The sequence below is a fragment of the Stenella coeruleoalba genome, assembly GCF_951394435.1.
Source record: "Stenella coeruleoalba genome assembly, chromosome: 19".
NCBI lineage: Eukaryota > Metazoa > Chordata > Mammalia > Artiodactyla > Delphinidae > Stenella > Stenella coeruleoalba.
This window is the reverse complement of record NC_137165.1, coordinates 60125244-60143223: the sequence shown is the minus strand read 5'-3', so window position 1 is coordinate 60143223 and position 17980 is coordinate 60125244. Positions and strand designations below refer to the sequence as shown.

At 36.8% G+C, this 17980-nt stretch overlaps 1 protein-coding gene across 27 annotated transcripts in view; it reads left to right on the top strand.

The window, feature by feature from the left end:
- The window catches only part of CEP112 (centrosomal protein 112), a 418997-nt gene that overhangs the window by 51159 nt on the left and 349858 nt on the right, over nucleotides 1-17980 (top strand). For 19 of the 27 annotated variants that reach the window (XM_079905668.1, XM_079905687.1, XM_079905684.1 and 16 more), the window contains 3 exons: nucleotides 2711-2758; nucleotides 3014-3094; nucleotides 15429-15515. In XM_079905668.1, coding sequence (XP_079761794.1) covers nucleotides 2711-2758; nucleotides 3014-3094; nucleotides 15429-15515 — 216 coding nt within the window. Of the gene's footprint in view, nucleotides 1-2710; nucleotides 2763-3013; nucleotides 3095-15428; nucleotides 15516-16051; nucleotides 16499-17980 lie in introns of those variants that run through there. The other 8 variants (XM_079905662.1, XM_079905685.1, XM_079905683.1 and 5 more) reach the window with 5 other exon arrangements.

The window sequence follows — 17980 nt, the reverse complement described above, 5'->3', positions numbered from 1 at the left end:
GTAGCGTACTTTATTTATTTCTTAGTTCAGGGAGGCTCCCTTCTCCTGCTCCACTGAACTGCAATACCTTTAGTAGATGGTGCCTTCTGTGGCTGTCATTTTGACCTGTCTTCAGATTCCTTGATTTCTTCTTGTTTCCGTAGGGCCCCTTTCCGTAGCCCCTTTTTCTTTTTTCCTCACGGACAGCCTTCCTTCCAGGGCCCTCCCTCTACTGCAGAAGTGCTCGCTTCCTAAGACCGCCTTCTCTGGCCCACACCCCGTGACCCTCTTTGACTCCTCTGTCTCCAGCACTCTCATCTCTCAGGCTTTTTGTCTGACCCACTTAAGCCACTTTCCTTCTACAGGTCAATATTGGATGACATTTATGTCCCACCACTAGTAGGACCCTCAGGACTTGCTTTTTTTCCATGTTATCACTCAGGTTTGGCTTAGGATCTAATTCTGCTGATTTGTGATCTTTCTTTGGCCACTTGTATGTTATTTGAATTTTTTGTAATCACTTTCTCCTTGTTGTGATGTAGGCATGGGTGATGGGTATTAATAAAAATAAATGCTCTCTTTGTTCGTCTGTATGGATTTTTGGAGGATGGGGAGAGAAATTTAAATTCAGGCAGTTGCCATTACTTTATGGGAACCAGCCTGTAGGTGAAAGAAATTATTTTGTAAATTTCTTCTAATCTAGGTGCAGAAATATAGTTATTCTTCAGATCCTATCTGTCACTATAGAGGCTTAAAATTTTTTTTTTGAATTTTATTGAAGTATAGTTGATTTACAATGTTGTGTTAATTTCTGCTATACAGCAAAGTGACTCAGTTATACATATATATATTCTTTTTCATATTCTTTTCCATTGTGGTTTATTAAAGGATACTGAATATAGTTCCCTGTGCTATACAGTAGTACCCTGTTGTTTATCCATCCTATATTAAATTTTTTTTTTTTTTTTCTTTTTTTAATGGTACGTGAGCCTCTCACTGTTGTGGCCTCTCCTGTCGCGGAGCACAGCTCCGGACGCGCAGGCTCAGTGGCCATGGCTCACGGGCGTAGCCGCTCCGCGGCACGTTGGATCTTCCCGGACCGGGGCACGAACCCATGTCGCCTGCATCGGCAGGTGGACTCTCGACCACTGCGCCACCAGAGAAGCCCTATTAAAATATTTTTTGATTAAGTTCTATTTTTAATTTCATTGCTGCTATATTCTTTGATTAATTGATTCTTTACCCCGAACTTTATTGTCAAATTGGGTATGGAGTGTTCATCTTCCATGATTATTAATTATAATACACCATTTGAGAAGCTTTTTGAAAACACAGTGGGATTTTGGAGGAGTGGAACCCAGTAATATATGTTTGAAAAAGTTTGTCAGTTGATGCTAATGGTTTACTTCAGGGTAAGAACCACTATCCTAGGTTGAAGTCATAATTAGTGTTACATTCATATTCTTGTACATTTTGAGGTTATCCATGTAGCAAATTGTGAGTTTATGATGTTAAGAGATTGGAATTCCATGATAATGATTTTTAATTATCACTTCATTTGTGGATCAAATAGTTGAGATAACAATCAGTGTTTCTAATTGATCATATAGTACATTAATTCAATAAATATTTCATTGAAAGCCTGCTACATGCTAAGTATTATGCTAGGTTCCAGGAATACACAATTGAGAAGTCATCATCCTTGCACTCACTGAGCTTAAAGACAGATATGGAGACATACTGATTAAACACGTAAATATAACAGAAGAGCCATGAGAGACACACAGCGTACTTCAGGAGATGATAAGAGGGTGGGATCAGGTGCAGTTTGCCCTTTCCTTCCTTCTTTTCTTTCTTCTTTCCTTGTTTCTTCTCTTCCTTCCTTCCTCCCTCCCTTCCTTTATTCCTTCTTACTGAATATTTGTGAGACACCCACTACCTACTGTGTCCTGTGGTGGATGTTGGGATAGGTGTGTTACAAGACAGGCATAGTCTGTTTTCAGAGTCCACAATTTTTGCAGAAGACAGATGTTAGCTCACAAAAAGAAGATGAACCTCCAGGGTACTGCTGCAGTAGTAGGAAGTTAACTAAATTTCCTGGTGGAGACATTCCTGAACTGAGAGTCTGGAATAAGTTAACCACATGAGAATGACTTCACAGGTTGCAAAGGCTCAGATACGGGAGAGAGTGTAGTGCTTTCAAGGTAAAGCAAGTTGTTCGGTGTCCTTGGAACATAGGGTATATTGGGGGATAGAAAGGTAGATATAGGAGGAATCCCAAAGGAATTTTGTATTCCGGTTCTTATTATGAAGGTAAAGTTAAGGATTCATACATCAAATCTTCCTGGGAGTGTAGCGATTAAATTGGGACTCGAAGGATGATAGGAGGGTACTTATAGGGGTTAGAAGGGTAGACAGAGGTAGAGAGGCACAGGAAGACCTACCGTATTCTGGTGATGTAGGTCATTCAGCGTCCTGGGGGATGAAATGTGAGGTGAGGAGAAGTGGGGATGAGGCTGGGTGGTTAGGCTGTGAGAGGGTCATGCAGGTGCATTTATGGCACGAAGGAGTTAATGCTTTATATTTTATTTGTTCATGGGGCACTAAAAATATATTATGCAATACCCATTCTAAGAAACATACTAAATATTAAGACATATGGGAAACATTTTCATTATAGTTTAATTAAAACTCAAATATTAATGTCTTTATTTTATTTAAAAATTTTCAGATAGAAAATCCTCGGTACCTGAGACAGAAGCCTATCCCAGTTACTTTGGTAGGTGAGAAATGCATTGAACTTTTCCTACGGTTAGATATTTTAAAAGAAAATAATCCTCAAGATATTTAGAGAAAATAATGCAAGTCCACGTTATGAAGCATAATAGTCCTATTAATCCTATCGCTTGGAAGTGAATAAATCACTATTTTTCTCCAATATTGGTATTATTTTGGCATGAACTTCAGCCAATTTAGAGTTTACTTTTTGATAAACCAGGACTGAAAAAGTATTGAATGACTCTTTCTCATTCAGCAGATGACTCCCAAATTCAGCCTGAGAAAATCCAGCAGTCTCCAGGAGGATCAGTTACTGTCTCGAATGCATGGGAAGGAGGTAGGATCGAGATATTTCTGATGTATCTAGTTTATTAAACAATTTTTGTATTTTGTGTAGTGTGAATTTTCTGGTTAGAATAAGGTTGCACGGTAGGAAGAGGTTGTCATTGGTACGGATATAAAATACTGATGCAGGTAAGGCAGGGTTGTCTTCAACTTTGTGTTGCCCGTCTTCCATTTTGTGTGTCCTGGCCCCAGGCCTGCTGGACAGATTGTGCTGAGGGGCTCTCTCCTGACTATCAGTTCCTGATTATCAGGGCCTGGGGGGGATGGCAGGTTTTAGAAGCAGTATCTTTGACCTCAGTGAATCCCTTCATTCTCTCTTTATCTCAGCTTCCTCATAATGTATCTTTCTAATTTCACTATTTTTACTGTTTCTACTATTTTAAATTGATCTGCTAAATTCAGCTATGCCAGAGCTGCTATAGGACACAATGTACTATCTTTCTTTGATCATTTGAAAATAGAATTATTAAAGAGGCAGTGGTGTTTATTGGTTAAGAGTAAAGGCTGTGGAGTCAAGAATATGTGGATATAAATCCTCCTTACCAGCTATGTGAAAATGGGCAGATACTTACCTCCCTGAGTCTCAGTTTCTTCATCTTACTTGGGAGGTGTCTGCTTTACAGGATTAGTAGGAAGATTTTGTAGTCTTTGGGTACCTGTGTACTCCACATGTATAATAGTAGTCATTAATTTGCTTTATTATTTTCTTTTAAAAACTTTTATTCTGGAAAATTTAAAAATCATCATTATTATTATTTTTTTGCTTATGACACCAATGAAACACTGGTCATCTATGTGGTACGATAAAAGAGAATTAGATTAGGAACCTGAAAAATTATGTTCTTTTTTTTTTTTTTTTTTTTGCGGTACGCGGGCCTCTCACTGTTGTGGCCTCTCCCGAGGCTCCGGATGTGCAGGCTCAGCGGCCATGGCTCACGGGCCCAGCCGCTCCGCGGCACGTGGGATCCTCCCGGACCGGGGAACGAACCCGTGTCCCCTGCATCGGCAGGCGGACTCTCAACCACTGTGCCACCAGGGAAGCCCCTGAAGAATTATGTTCTTAATCTGCCTTAACCATTTTCTAGTTATATGACCCAGGGAAGTCAAGAATATTAGTTTAATTTTTGTTTAAACAGGGTTGTTACGAAGTCAAATGAGAACAGTGAATATGTATGTAACTTGTAAATGGTTATGCACTATTTAAATGGGCAAATTGTGAAAAATACTATTGGACTTAGATTAATGGTTCTAATTAATTTATTTCAATAATTTTATCTTTCATTTTAATGGGAGGCTTCTAAGAATTTCTGAAATTTAATTTCAATTTGGGTATTTTCAACATGATAGAGTTTTCTTACCATCCTATTTATAAAATATCACAGAAGACAATGATATTTTTCTTAGATATTCCAAACAATATCATGAGCGTATAAGTTTATTTTTGTCGATAACAGAGGAGGAAGCGCTCTTTTTTCTTTTAAATTTCTTTTTTTAAAAAAGTATTCATGTATTTTAATTAATTGGTATTGGAGTATAGTTGCCTTACAGTGTTGTGTTAGTTTCTGCTGTACAGCAAAGTGAATCAGCTATATGTATACATATATCCCTTCTTGTTTAGATTTCCTTCCCACTCAGGTCACCACAGAGCACTGAGTAGAGTTCCCTGTGCTATAGGGTAGGTTCTCGTCAGTTATCTAGTTTATATGTAGTAGAGTATATGTGTCAATCCCAATCTCCCAATTCATTCCACGCCCCTCTTTTAAATTTCGATCTGGTGGAGTGACTGCTGCTGATCTCAGTAATATTCCGTCGTTTTATAGCTCCTATTTAAGGCATGCAGGGTTTTGTGTCTTAGTGCACTGCTAGTGTTTGAAGAACCTGTTGAAATAAAAAGAAATTACACTCTAAAAAGTGTTTTTGAGGGTAATACTTACATTCAGATGCACCTTCTTTGGAACTCTTGTTTCGAAATTGTTTCCTTTTTTTTTTTTTTTTTTTTTTTTGTGGTACGCGAGCCTCTCACTGCTGTGGCCTCTCCCGTTGCGGAGCACAGTCTCTGGACGCTCAGGCCCAGCGGCCATGGCTCATGGGCCCAGCCGCTCCACGGCATGTGGGATCTTCCCGGACCGGGGCACGAACCCGTGTCCCCTGCATCGACAGGCGGACTCTCAACCACTGCGCCACCAGGGAAGCCCTGAAATTCTTTCCTTTTAAAAAAATTGTCATTAATTGTTTTTACACGTCATTCTAAGCCATTACCACCTATTTTTCCTTTTCCTTTTACTGTTGAGACTGCTTACCATAGAATAAATAATTGAAAGGACCTGGTGTCTTTTTGAATTTTTTTTTTTGGTGTTTCGTGAAATAATGTCCTAATTCTTTATGATGACATCTTGGGTCAGGGGTAAACATACCAAGGCTCCCCACATACGTGTTGAAAGAGAAAACATTTAAAGCTATTGTGTATTGCATTTGAGATTCATAATTTTAAATGTGAGTGGCTTTATTTTTTCCGCACCCTCATGTTTTTGTTTTTCTTTTTGGCATACTGTAAAAATATTTGTGGCATCATTGAGAAGTTTGCATGTAAACATCAACTTACACCATATCTTAAAATATATCCAGTGTATATTTTGGCTAAAATAACTCTTTGTGTAGCGACATAGTCATTTCTGACTTTTTTTTTAAACTCCTTTATTAGAGTATAATTGCTTTATAATGGTGAGTTCGTTTCTGCTTTATAACAAAGTGAATCAGCTATACGTATACATATATCCCCATATCTTCTCCCTCTTGCGTCTCCCTTCCACCCTCCCTATCCCACCCCTCTAGGTGGTCACAAAGCACCGAGCTGATCTTCCTGTGCTATGCGGTTGCTTCCCACTAGCTATCTGTTTACAGTTGGTAGTGTATATATGTCCATGGCACTCTCTCACTTCATCCCAGCTTACCCTTCCCACTCCCTGTGTCCTCAAGTCTGACTATTTTTGATGAAAGTTTTTGATCATATTTTTTTCTCCATCCTAAAATATTTAAAACTATATGCTGAGTTGCCCCAGTGTGAGAATTGTCTTAGTTTCATCTTTCTTTTAAAGTAGTATTTGTGATTATAAAATAATTTGTGGATTTTTATTAAAGAAAACTTGGAAAATATAGACGTATGTAAAGAAAGAAATAAAATCATCTGTGAAATAAAAACACTGGTAAAATGTCATTGGGTTGTCTTTTAGTCTTTTCTTTATGTATCCTGTAAACATGTTATTTTTCTTTAGAAAATTGAGATGATATCATATACATTGTTTTGTATCACTCAAGTATTTTATGCTACTAAATATTGTTCCTAAGCATTTATTTTCAATGGCTGTATTATAGTTCATATTATACAGTTATCCCCAGTTAATTTAAATTATCCCTATTGTTGGGTATTGAGGTTGAGTTTTCACTAATATAAATAATTCTGGGAAGAATGTCCTTAGATGTCTGTCTTTATAAGCATTCTAAATATTTCTGTGGGGTAATGAATTGTGTCTTACATGGTCAATTGAAATAATGGATTTTTGTAAGTTTAGTGTCATAAACAATTTAACCTCTAAAATAAAAATTAATGCTTGGAAGTGTCATGAACATTGTATGTGATTATAAGGTACAAGTAAAGGATGTATTATATGCAAAAATGAGAATGAATATAAAAAGGCAAAGATAATTAGGAGCCATTTGAAGGTAGAGGAAGGTAGCAGTTTAGATTGCCTTTGTAAATATAAGATGACTAATTATATTTTTAATACAGAACATGTATTTCTTTAAAGTTTTTTTCAGTTTCAGGAGATAGTTTTTTAATATTTTCATTTTTGAAAATAGAGAATACTAATCATTAAAAGAAAGATATTCAGACTTTAGGAAAAACATTGATTTTCCTGAATTGCATGTGTATCTCTATGCTAAACCTAATATAACTGTTAGAGATCATGGTGTTTCCCCTGTTCTGGTCACTAGAAAGATCAGAGCTTCCACAGCATGTTTTCAGCAACTGTAATATTTTATGACATGTACTTTTGTGTGCTGTCCTAAATCTTTGTCCTTAGTGGTCTCTTTCTATTTCATATTCTTTTCAATTTTTTGTCTATGTACTTTAATCTTATTATATTTGTGTATATCAATATTTGTGTAACTGTATCAAATTCTTTCTAGAATGGTGCATGAATAGATGGATAAATAAAAAAGTCCATTTGCAAAAAAAAGAATTAACAAAAAAGAAAATACCAACCATACCGCTTTAATATTTTTGTCTGTTTTCAAGAGATAGTTTTCTAACTTGGATTTTTCCCTAAACTTAAATGCATAGTTACATTGTGATGTGTGTAGTTATCCTTTAGAAGGATGATCTTATGTCTACTTGATTAAGTCACTTTTGTTAGACATATACTTATGGGCATGAGGATAAATGCTTTTCTGTTTTGAAATTCAGCAGGCTCTTGCATGTTCACATCAGACAACCCTGATGTGTCTTGTACATGTTCTCATCTACAAATGCTTTTGTTGTTGCTGGGTGGCATTTTAAAAATAAGAAATAGCATTGTTTCAGGTGAGTTAAGTTTATTTTAAAATTAAATATTAAATGAAATAGTAATCTTCATTTCCTCAGCACCTGATCTTTTCAAGGTAATCATTGCAGAAAATTTAACATGTATTCTCTTTAAAAGTTTCCAGGAATATCTCATTTTTAAAATACCAATAAGATCCTAGCACATACTCTATATACTGTTTCATTTTGCTTTCTAAATGCTAACATATATTCTGATGATTTTTTATATCAGTAGCATGGCATCATCTTTTTACATAGTTGCATTGTATTTTATTTTACTGATGGACCACATTTTATTAATATAGATTCCTGTTGAGGGATAGAGGTTTGTAGAGTATTTTGCTACAACAAATAGTGTTTCAAGAATATCCCTGTGTATATTTTTATGTATTGCATATTTCTTCTTATACAATAAATTCTGTGAAATTGAATTGCCCAGTAACAGGGTTGCAGGTTTAAAGTTTTGATTGACATTGACAGATTGCCCTTAAAATGAGGTTATGTCTGCCTCAGGCTGCAGGCTTGGGTGAGAGTAGGGAGTGACCGCCAGTGGGTGTGAGAGTTCCTTTTTGGAGTGATGAAAATGTCCTAAGTTAGACTGTGGTGATGTTGCATAATTCTCTGATGTATTAAAAGACATTGAATTGTATATTTTAAGTGGGTGAATGTTATAGTATGTGAATTATGTATATCTTAATAAACTATTAAAAAAGGTTAGGTCTATTTGTACTTGCACCAATACTGTATGAGAATGTCTATTTTCCCATTTCATCAACACTGAATTATAAACATTTTTGATTATCTGTGAGATGATATTTGATGCTTTGATATTTCCATTGCTTTTATGTAAGTGAGAATGAACATATTTTTTGTCTGTTTATTGTCTTTTTTTTGCGGACCTCTCACTGTTGTGGCCTCTCGCGTTGCGGAGCACAGGCTCCGGACGCACAGGCTCAGCGGCCATGGCTCACGGGCCCAGCCGCTCCATGGCATGTGGGATCTTCCCAGACTGGGGGACTGGGGCACGAACCCGCGTCCCCTGCATTGGCAGGCGGTCTCTCAACCACTGCACCACCGGGGAAGCCCTGTTTATTGTCTTTTTAATTTCACTTTTGTGAGCTGTCTTTCTTATACCTTTCCATATTTTTGTTAAAATTGTTTGTCTTCATTGTGATTCCTAAGAACAATTTATATGTTAAGGAATTCAGGTCTTTGTCATATATCTTACAAGTATTTTTCTCTGTCTGTCTTTTGATTTATTTCTATTTTTTTAATGTATAGAAGTTTTCTTTTCAGTAGTTGGATCTATCAGTCTTTTCTCTATGGCTTCTGGTTTTTGTAGAATAGACTTTCTTATTCCAAGATTATGAAAAAATTTCGTGTTTTTGTCTCTTTTAAAATCTTATTTTTGTATTTAAATCTCAGATCCATTTCACAGGGTTTTACTATGAGTAGTGATGATAATCTACGTTAATCAATTCTTAATGTTATAAAATCAAAATTTAGGAAGTTGAAATGCTTAAGTTTAACAATGCAGTAAGTGTGGAGAGAATTGAGTGACATGAAATTATATACAGACTACAGAGTTTGTCTGTGTTTAATAAATGATGCAATTCTTTTGATGCTTTAGAGAGTCCTAAAATATTTAATTAGCCTTTGGAAATCAAACTTTATAAAACACAACTTCCATTTTTAGTTTATAACTGTGTGGAAAATACCTTAGATGTTAAATGAGTAATATTTGCAATATTATTTTATTAGAGTTGAAGAACCGTAGTAGTTTTCTTTTGATTGGTAAAAACACACCTATAAAATATTTTAAGATTAGAAGTTTTTTTCAATTTATTTGGCATTGTGGGAAGGTTCGGTGACCGTGATCCTTTATTTTAACCTTAGTCTGTCATTCACAAACATACTTGGACTTGTTTGCCTTTGTAATTGCTAACACATTTCCTGTGATATCCACATCACAGAATTGTGTGACCTTGAGCACCATCAAGCAGTGGGGTTCTTTTTTTTTAGTATTCTTAAAAAAGATTTCTGACATAGATTAAGACATTTGGAAAACTGTTGTCACTGAAAATGAAAGAAGAGACAACACAAGGGGAGATCAATTTTCAGAGCAACCGTCAGTTTTCAGAGAACAGACAGTAGAAACTGCTCTTTTTGTGAAATAAAATAGAGTATTTCCTTTGAACTTCACCTCCACCCATATTGAATGTTCCCACCCATTGCCTAAAAAGGGATATTGCTTCTTTCTTACACAGAATGCCAATTAGGCATTTTTTCCTTTTGCAAATGTGCTAGTTAAATGTAGAATTTAAATAAATCCAAGATGATGTAATCTACAGTCATTGACATAATGAGAGAATTTATATTTTAAAACATTTCTTATGAATATAGCATTCAGATACACGGAGTCTTACAAACTATAATAAATAATTATACAAAAGAGAACCATTGGAAAGTGCATGCAGGCAAGGATGAGATCATTGCCAAGACGTCAGCAGCCTGCTGTCTGACTCTTCCCCATCTTACCTCATCCATCTCCCCCAGCAGTAACTGCTATCCTGACTTCTCTGGTAATTTCCCTCCTTTGTTTTTAAGCTTGACTTTACCACCAATGCCTGCATTCTTAAAAATGAAAATATTTCTGTTTTAGTGGATTTTGACCTTCATTTAAATAAACCTAAACTTCACATATTTTTTTGCTCAATAGTGTGTGGGTGACGTTCATCCTTGTTAGGCCATTTAGCTGTGGTTGGCTTCATTTGCATTACTTTCTATTCAATGAGTCTTCCGCAGTCTCTTGCCATTTTGTCGATGAATCTATTCTAATTTTTGACTTTTGCAAACAATAACCCTGTGAACAATCTTGTACATGTTTCCTGACACACATGTACAAGAGTTTCTCTAGGGCAGTGGTTCTCAGCGTGTGGGCTGAGAACCCTGCGGTCCCCAATACTCTTTCATGAGGTCTATGAGGTCAAAATTATTTTTGTAATAATTTTAAAATGTTATTTATTTTTTTACTGTATTGACACTTGCATTGATGTTGCAGACACAGCGCTGGGTAAAACTGTATCCTAACCCACATCAAGGCAGTGGCACCAAATTGTACTGGTAGGCATATTCTTCACTGTCACATGCTCACAGGGAAAAAATTACCAATCTTATTTAAGAATATCCTCGATGAAGCAAGTAGAAAATCATTAATTTTATTAAATCTCGTACCTCAAACATGCATCTTCTGGATATCTGAGTGACGAAATGGAGCCATGTATAAAGAACTTACGGTTCATATCCAAGTGCATATCCACGTGCCAGAGGCAAAACGCTTGTGTGCTTTTTGTCACTTGTGAATTGCAGTAGCTGCTGTTCTCGGGGAGTATCATTTTTATTTGAAAGAATGACCGAGGGACAAAATATGGTTCTTTGGACTTGGATAGTGTCAGACATTTTCTCAAAAATGAACAAATTGAGCCTGTCACGTTAAGCAAAACAACTGACCATATTTGCTGCTGGTGATAAAATTTGACCTTTTAATACAAATTAGAATTTTGGCAACCTTGTATCAGTCACTGTGAGCTCAAGAACTTTCCAATACTAAGACCTTTCCAGTGAGATCGGTGGTGACATGAAACAGTGTGAAGTTTTTATATTAGGTAATGAAATTTTCAATATTTGGAAATCTCTGTAGCTCATTGAACTGATGTTTTCCAAATGAGTAATGGATGATGTTACAAAATCACGCATAGGCAAAAGAGCCATTCCAAGTTCAAGACAGACCAATAGAACTACTGTGACAGTGTGAAAAGCGTCATATTCTACAGTGCAAGTAACTTTAAAAACCTAGCACTTACGAGTGTTGGTTTACTTAAAAAGAATATCTATAGTTATTCAGAAAGGGTACTAAAATACTCCACTTTACAACTACGTATTTCTGTAAGGAAACATTTAAGGAAGAACTATTTTCCAGTATTACACGGCTCTTTGAGATTGTGGAGGAGGAGGGAATACTTCTCAACTGCTTTTATTAGGCAGTCCCGACATGGTTAAAACCAAAAAGAACATTCCAAGAAAAAAATCAAATCCCCGTAAAAATAAAAAAGTAGTAACAAAGTTCATTGTCAATACACTGAGAACAGACTTTTATTTAGTAAATGATCCTGGTACAACTTTTCATTTACTTGGAAGAAAATAAAATTGGGTCCTCTCCTCTAAAAACAAAAATAAACAAAAACAAATTCTGGATGTACCTTTAACCTATAGAGGCCCAGACAGAAAAAGCTTCAAAACAGCAAAAATCTTGACATCAGAGGATCTTTCTAACCCGAATACCTTTCCAAACCCAGAACGTATGAAAGAAATGATAGAAATATTTGACTCAAGTGAAATAAAGACTTTGTAAGGTAAAAAAATACAACAAAAGATCAATAGAAAAATAATCGATTTGGGGAAAATATTTGAGACAGACTGTGTCTTAATGCGTACAGCATACCAGGTTTTACTGATTGACAGACAGAGGCGTGGATTAAAATTGTGAAAGGGCATTTCATAGAAGACCAGATTCATAAGGCCCCAGAACATGGGAAAAGGGGCTGACACACAGTAGTTTTCAGGGAAGTGCAACTTAGAGTAGTAGTGAGATATCTCCTCTTGGTGGAAATGTGGATTTGCCTGTAACAGAGGGCAAAACCTACTAAGATACAGCCACCCTTGAATCGTTGGCATGTCTTTTGAGAATCCACCCTGTAGAAATCAAAGTTCAAGTGTGTTGGACTCATATGTGAGAATGTTTTGCAGTGTTGTTTGAAGTGGAAAAAGACTGAAAATAGAGTGAATATGCATTAAGGAGGATATGGTTGAACAAATTTTGTTTTCTCCTCATTGAGGAATAGGTGGTAGCTATTTAAAAGAATGAAAAAAACTGTAGCAGGTGTTTTTAGAGTGATTTCCATGAGATATGGTTCAGAGAGAAAAGCAAGGTGTAGAAAACATGCGTTTTTTTTTTTGTTTTTTTTGTTTTTTTTTTGCGGTACGCGGGTCTCTCACTGTTGTGGCCTCTCCCGTTGTGGAGCACAGGCTCTGGACGTGCAGGCCAGCCACTCCACGGCATGTGGGATCTTCCCAGACCGGGACACGAACCCGTGTCCCCTTCATCGGCAGGCGGACTCTCCGCTTTCTCTTGGCTGCTGCCCCTAGAGAACTGGGGTTTGTTCCCCCACGTAGCTGACTGGCTGAGAGCGAGAATCTGAACGATTCTTCTCTAGCTAGTGGATTCCCGAGGCAGGCGCCAGGCGTCTGTTCCTCGCCGCGTCAACCAAGCTTGAGGCAGAGCGGGTGGAGGTGGTGGTGTCGGCTGTGGCCGCACGGTCACGTGGTGTTCAGGGCTGGACCTCGGAAGCTGAGGCCTGACGCGTTCCCTCGGGGAGGTGCTGTGGAAAGACGCAGCAGTGAGTTGTGTCTCCGGCATCTGCCCAGCTCTGTCATGTTGCTGTTTGAGTTCGATTCCTCTGCAGTAGACCCCCAGTGCTTCTGTTGAGGATCTTCAGGTGGATGTGGATCACCCAGCGTCCTTTCTGCTAAAATGAGGAAGGCTTATTGCGTGACGTAGAAGCCAGAGGATGGAAATGTTCAGAATTGCGTCCTTTTGCGTAGTAACCGGACAGCTCCCTCCCTGTCTGCCGCTCAGAACGTTCATTGTTTTTTCTTTCAGTTTTATTGAGATATAATTGGCACACCACACTGTGTGAGCGTAAGGCACACAGCATAATGATGCGCCTTTCACACACATCATGAAACGATGACCACAGCAAGCGCAGTGAACATCCGTCATCTCACAGAGACACATTAAAGAGACAGAAACACTGCTTTCCTCCTGTGGGCGTGCTTAGGGGTCAGTCTGCCAACAACCTGCAGTTAGCGCACAGCAGGGTCCATTCTGTGTGTCGTGCTGCTCACTACGTCCCTGACAGCTGTTCGTCTTGTGACTGGCGGTTTGCACCTTTTGACCACCCACCTTCCTCCAGCCCTCCTTCCCCCCACCCCACCTCTGGTCACCACAAATCGGATCTCTTTTTCTATGAGTTTGTTTGTTTTTGAAGTATAATTGACCCACAGCACTATGTGGGTTCCTGGTACACAGCATAGCGATTTGATACTTACATACATTTCAAAGTCATCACCATGATAAGTCTAGTGACCATCTGTCAGCATACAAAAATATTACATAACTGTTGGTTATATTCCCCGCATCATACCTTTCATACCCTTAAGTCATTTATTTGTACCTGAGAGTTTGTACCTCTTAATCTCCCGCACCTATTTCTCTCCTCCCCGGATCCCCTCCCCTCTGGCAGCCGCCTGTTTGTTCTCTGTATATATGACTCTGTTTTGTCATGTTTGTTCATTTGTTTTGTTTTTCAGATTCCACATATAAGTGAGATCATAGGGTATTTGTCTTTCTCTGTCTGACTTATATCACTTAGCGTAATACCCTCTAGGTCCATCCATGTTGTCGCAAATGCCAAGAATTTATGTTATGTTAGCTTTTGTTTGTAAAATTTTAAAATTTCATTTTGATATGTTTATTTGATTATGCACATTTATCATTAGTTCAGATTCATTATTTATTTAAAACAGTAATTGAAAAATATGAAGTATGTTTCAAAAATTTTCAAGAAAATGTTTTGACAGTACGTTTCTAATATTTTAAAAGCAAAATTTCCTGAAGGTTGTAGACTAATTTTTTTTGCATACTTACTTTGTACCAATCATTGTACTGACTGTGGTTACTTAAATGATGTCATTGAATATAATTTTCACAACTCACTGAGGTAAGATAATTATCCTTAACTATTAGAAGAGGAAATAGAATCTCAGAATGGTGACTTGCCCAAAGTCACCACAGTTAATGTCTAGTGGGATTAGGATTAGAGTTAAAAATGAGGCCTGTCAGACTCCAATGTACATACTCTTTTAAATAGTAAGGAATCAGGTCAAATACTTTCACATTTAAGATAATCAGTTTTCTGTTGTTGTTCTGAAAACCTGTCACTATTACTCTTTTAATCCTAGGATGCACTCATTATTATTAACAAGTGTTGGTTACATTTTGCTGGCTTTGCTCAGAACACTGGTGGGCCAGGGGTCAGTCTGAGGAGTCTAGGAGGCTAGGAGCTGTTGACGGACGCTGGAAAGAGATGAAGTCACTGCCCTGAGGGAGTCGGAGTCGGAGAACTGGAAAATCTGTGCATTATCAGTGATATGCCTATATGGACATTCTTTCACAAATTGTTATATTTAAGTATAGAGGTAAATAGAGCATTTAGAAATGAGTACGTAGATATGAGAAAAGAAAAAAGTAAAAAGTTGAATAGAGACTTACTCAATTGAAAAATAATAAACAAAGGCTAAAATACCAAGTGGGTTTAGCAAAATATCGCTTTAAAATGACTGCTTTTTGGCGGTGGAGTGGACTGGGGATCACTGACGAATCTGAGTTCGGTATTTTCACTTTTGCCTGTCAAGTGAGATTTATTCAAAAGACTTTTAATTAGCTTAGAAGTAATCAAAGAATGTAACCAACATATTGGTATATGTAGTATGATTGCTGGACTAGTGGCTATAAGGTAAAGGTGGAAAATGATACTCTCTTTCATATAGGTAGTTATTTTAATTTGTGTATTTTTGCCAAAGGGAAAAGTAAATTAATCACACCTTTGAAATATTTTCCTTGAAGTTGGACATGAAAACAAAAATGATGGAAGCTCAATATCATGAAGAGAAACTTAAACTGCAACAGAAGCATGATGCTGATGTTCAGAAGGTAGGGTGTGTGCAGTTCATTATCTTATTGATATTGAATATTTGAAATACTCTAGGTCTTGTGACCATCCATCCATCCATCCACCCACTTCCTTATGTACTTATGGGAGTCTGTCTTATAAATGGGATTTGCTAAATTAATATCCTAGCAAAAGTTGATCTTTAAACTTCATTTGCTAAACAGATGTATTTATGTAAATCCTTATAGTTTACATGACCTTTTAGTTCTTCTTTATCTATCGATGGAAGGCTGGTCTTCTTATAGTCCTTTACATTCTATCATTACCTTTCATAAAGGCTGAAATAAGTCATCAACTGTAAATACTAGAGTTTGTTCTGGTCTAAGATTCTTTCAGTTTTCTGGCAATTAAAAATTCCTTTCTATTTATTTATTTATTTATGGCCACACCTCACGGCATGTGGGATCTTAGTTCCCCGACCAGGGGTCGAACCCACGCCCCTTGCATTGGAAGTGCAGAGTCTTAACCACTGGACCACCAGAGAAGTCCCTAAAATTTCCCCTTTAATTTAAAAAGAAACCCTTGTATTTAGTTCTCTTTGGTATAGACTGCGTGCACTGTAATGCTAGCACTGCCAGTGTAGGCTTTTTGTTTTCAGTAGCTCGTTGGGATTTATGCCTTACAGTATTTCAATTTGTACTTTGAAGTATAATTTTTCTTCTTAATGAGCACAGCAAAAGTCATCAATTTATAATTATTGTACATTGAATTTGAATTTATAACTATATTTTAGTATTGATTTTAAAAATGTAACGGTATATAATGTATAATTTTAATATATGATGTATGAATTTGTAACTCATGAAAATTGATCCAGATGGAAGCCTGGTGTTGTCTGTTTTGGAACTCAGCCTGTGACCCTGCTTCACAGAGTTAAGTGACAAAGGTGGAGACAGGGAGCTGAGGCCACAGCATCACGTGCCCGTGCTTCCGTAGAACCGAGAACATGCTAGTATTTAGTCAGGTGCGTGTTTGGCTCACCTTCTTTCAGAGCAACAAGACGGAAACCACTGGCTGAAAATTAGAAAGAGAAAAAAAATTGAATCCTTTTCCTTCTCCTTTCCTCTTTTCCATTCAAATTTTAAAGGCAAATATTGCTTTCTGCTCTTACTAGTATTTTACTTTACTTTAAATGGTTCAAGAAAAACAGTTCTCTTTCATGGATATGTTAGAGATTCAGTAATATAATTTCAATATAGCATATGTATATGTCCAAATGAAATAGAACCTATTGATGTATAAGATAAATAAATATAGAAATATATTTGGGAAAATCGTGGTAATAGAATTTGAAATAGGCTTCTTGGTATGTCTGTTACAAAGCTCTGTTCTAAGAAAAACATTTAATAATAGAATCCTTTCCAGGAATTTCTCTTTTAAAATAAATTCTGCATGAAAAAAGAAAGCAATGCAACTAGTTTGAAATGCCAGGTAAAATATAAATAAAATCCTTGACCTCATGCTAGATTTGGAAAGGATATTCATCAGTTCGTTGCATGCATGCCACTTTCCAAGTGTTAGGAATTGGGAAGGAATAGAATGGAGAGTGTTTTATCTGTTTGCACACCTTCTTTATGGACATTGGGCTCAAACTATCTCCTTTTCTTATTTACCAGTCATTCTTAGAGGTGGGACTAAAACAATGAAAGGTGAAGTAAAATGCTGGTAATAAAAGCACTAAGAAAAAGTTGGTTAGACATTGGTGAATAACCTTTTTTAAAAAACTGAATTTGGGTATATAGGAAATATACCTCAACCACAAGAAAAGTGGATATTCATACTTCTGCCTCAATTTGGTTTTCTTTTTTCCCTTTGGTTAGTACATTTCTTTTTCTGCTTGCAAACTTTCTTACTCTTTGGTTATTCTCTAGTTTTTTTTTTTTTTTTTTGCGTGTAGATGTACTTAGAAGCATATAATCATAATTAAGTTTATTAAATGATTCATTTAAAAACTTCTGACACAATATAAATTAAGGATGTAAAATATCCATGCAATTTTTGACATATTTTGAGCTGACTTTTTTGATTCCCAGTAGCAGAACTAAGTATAAAAGAAGCCTATTGCATCACGTGTTCCCACGTGTCTGGGAATTCTTGTTATTGTGCGTGAAAGTGATAGAAGGACACTAGTGGGAGGGTTCAGGGATGTGCGTGTCTGCAGATGTGCTATCCCAGTGTGGTGGGGAGGTGAGTTGCACTGTATCAACATATCAAGTTTCTGATGGCTTCTCTCTGCTAGTTTGTGATGGCTTAATCTCTGAAGTATAGTTTAGAGAATCACCTAATTTATCATTTACGGTCTCGTTAAGAATTGGTACATGAAAATTCAAAGCAGGTAACATGTCTTTCGGTAATCAATTATTCTAGTGTAGTTAATATTTTGTCAATGCACTAAAGTATAATTTTTTCATCTTTTTTGGGAAGCCATTTATGGGATTAGCTGAGA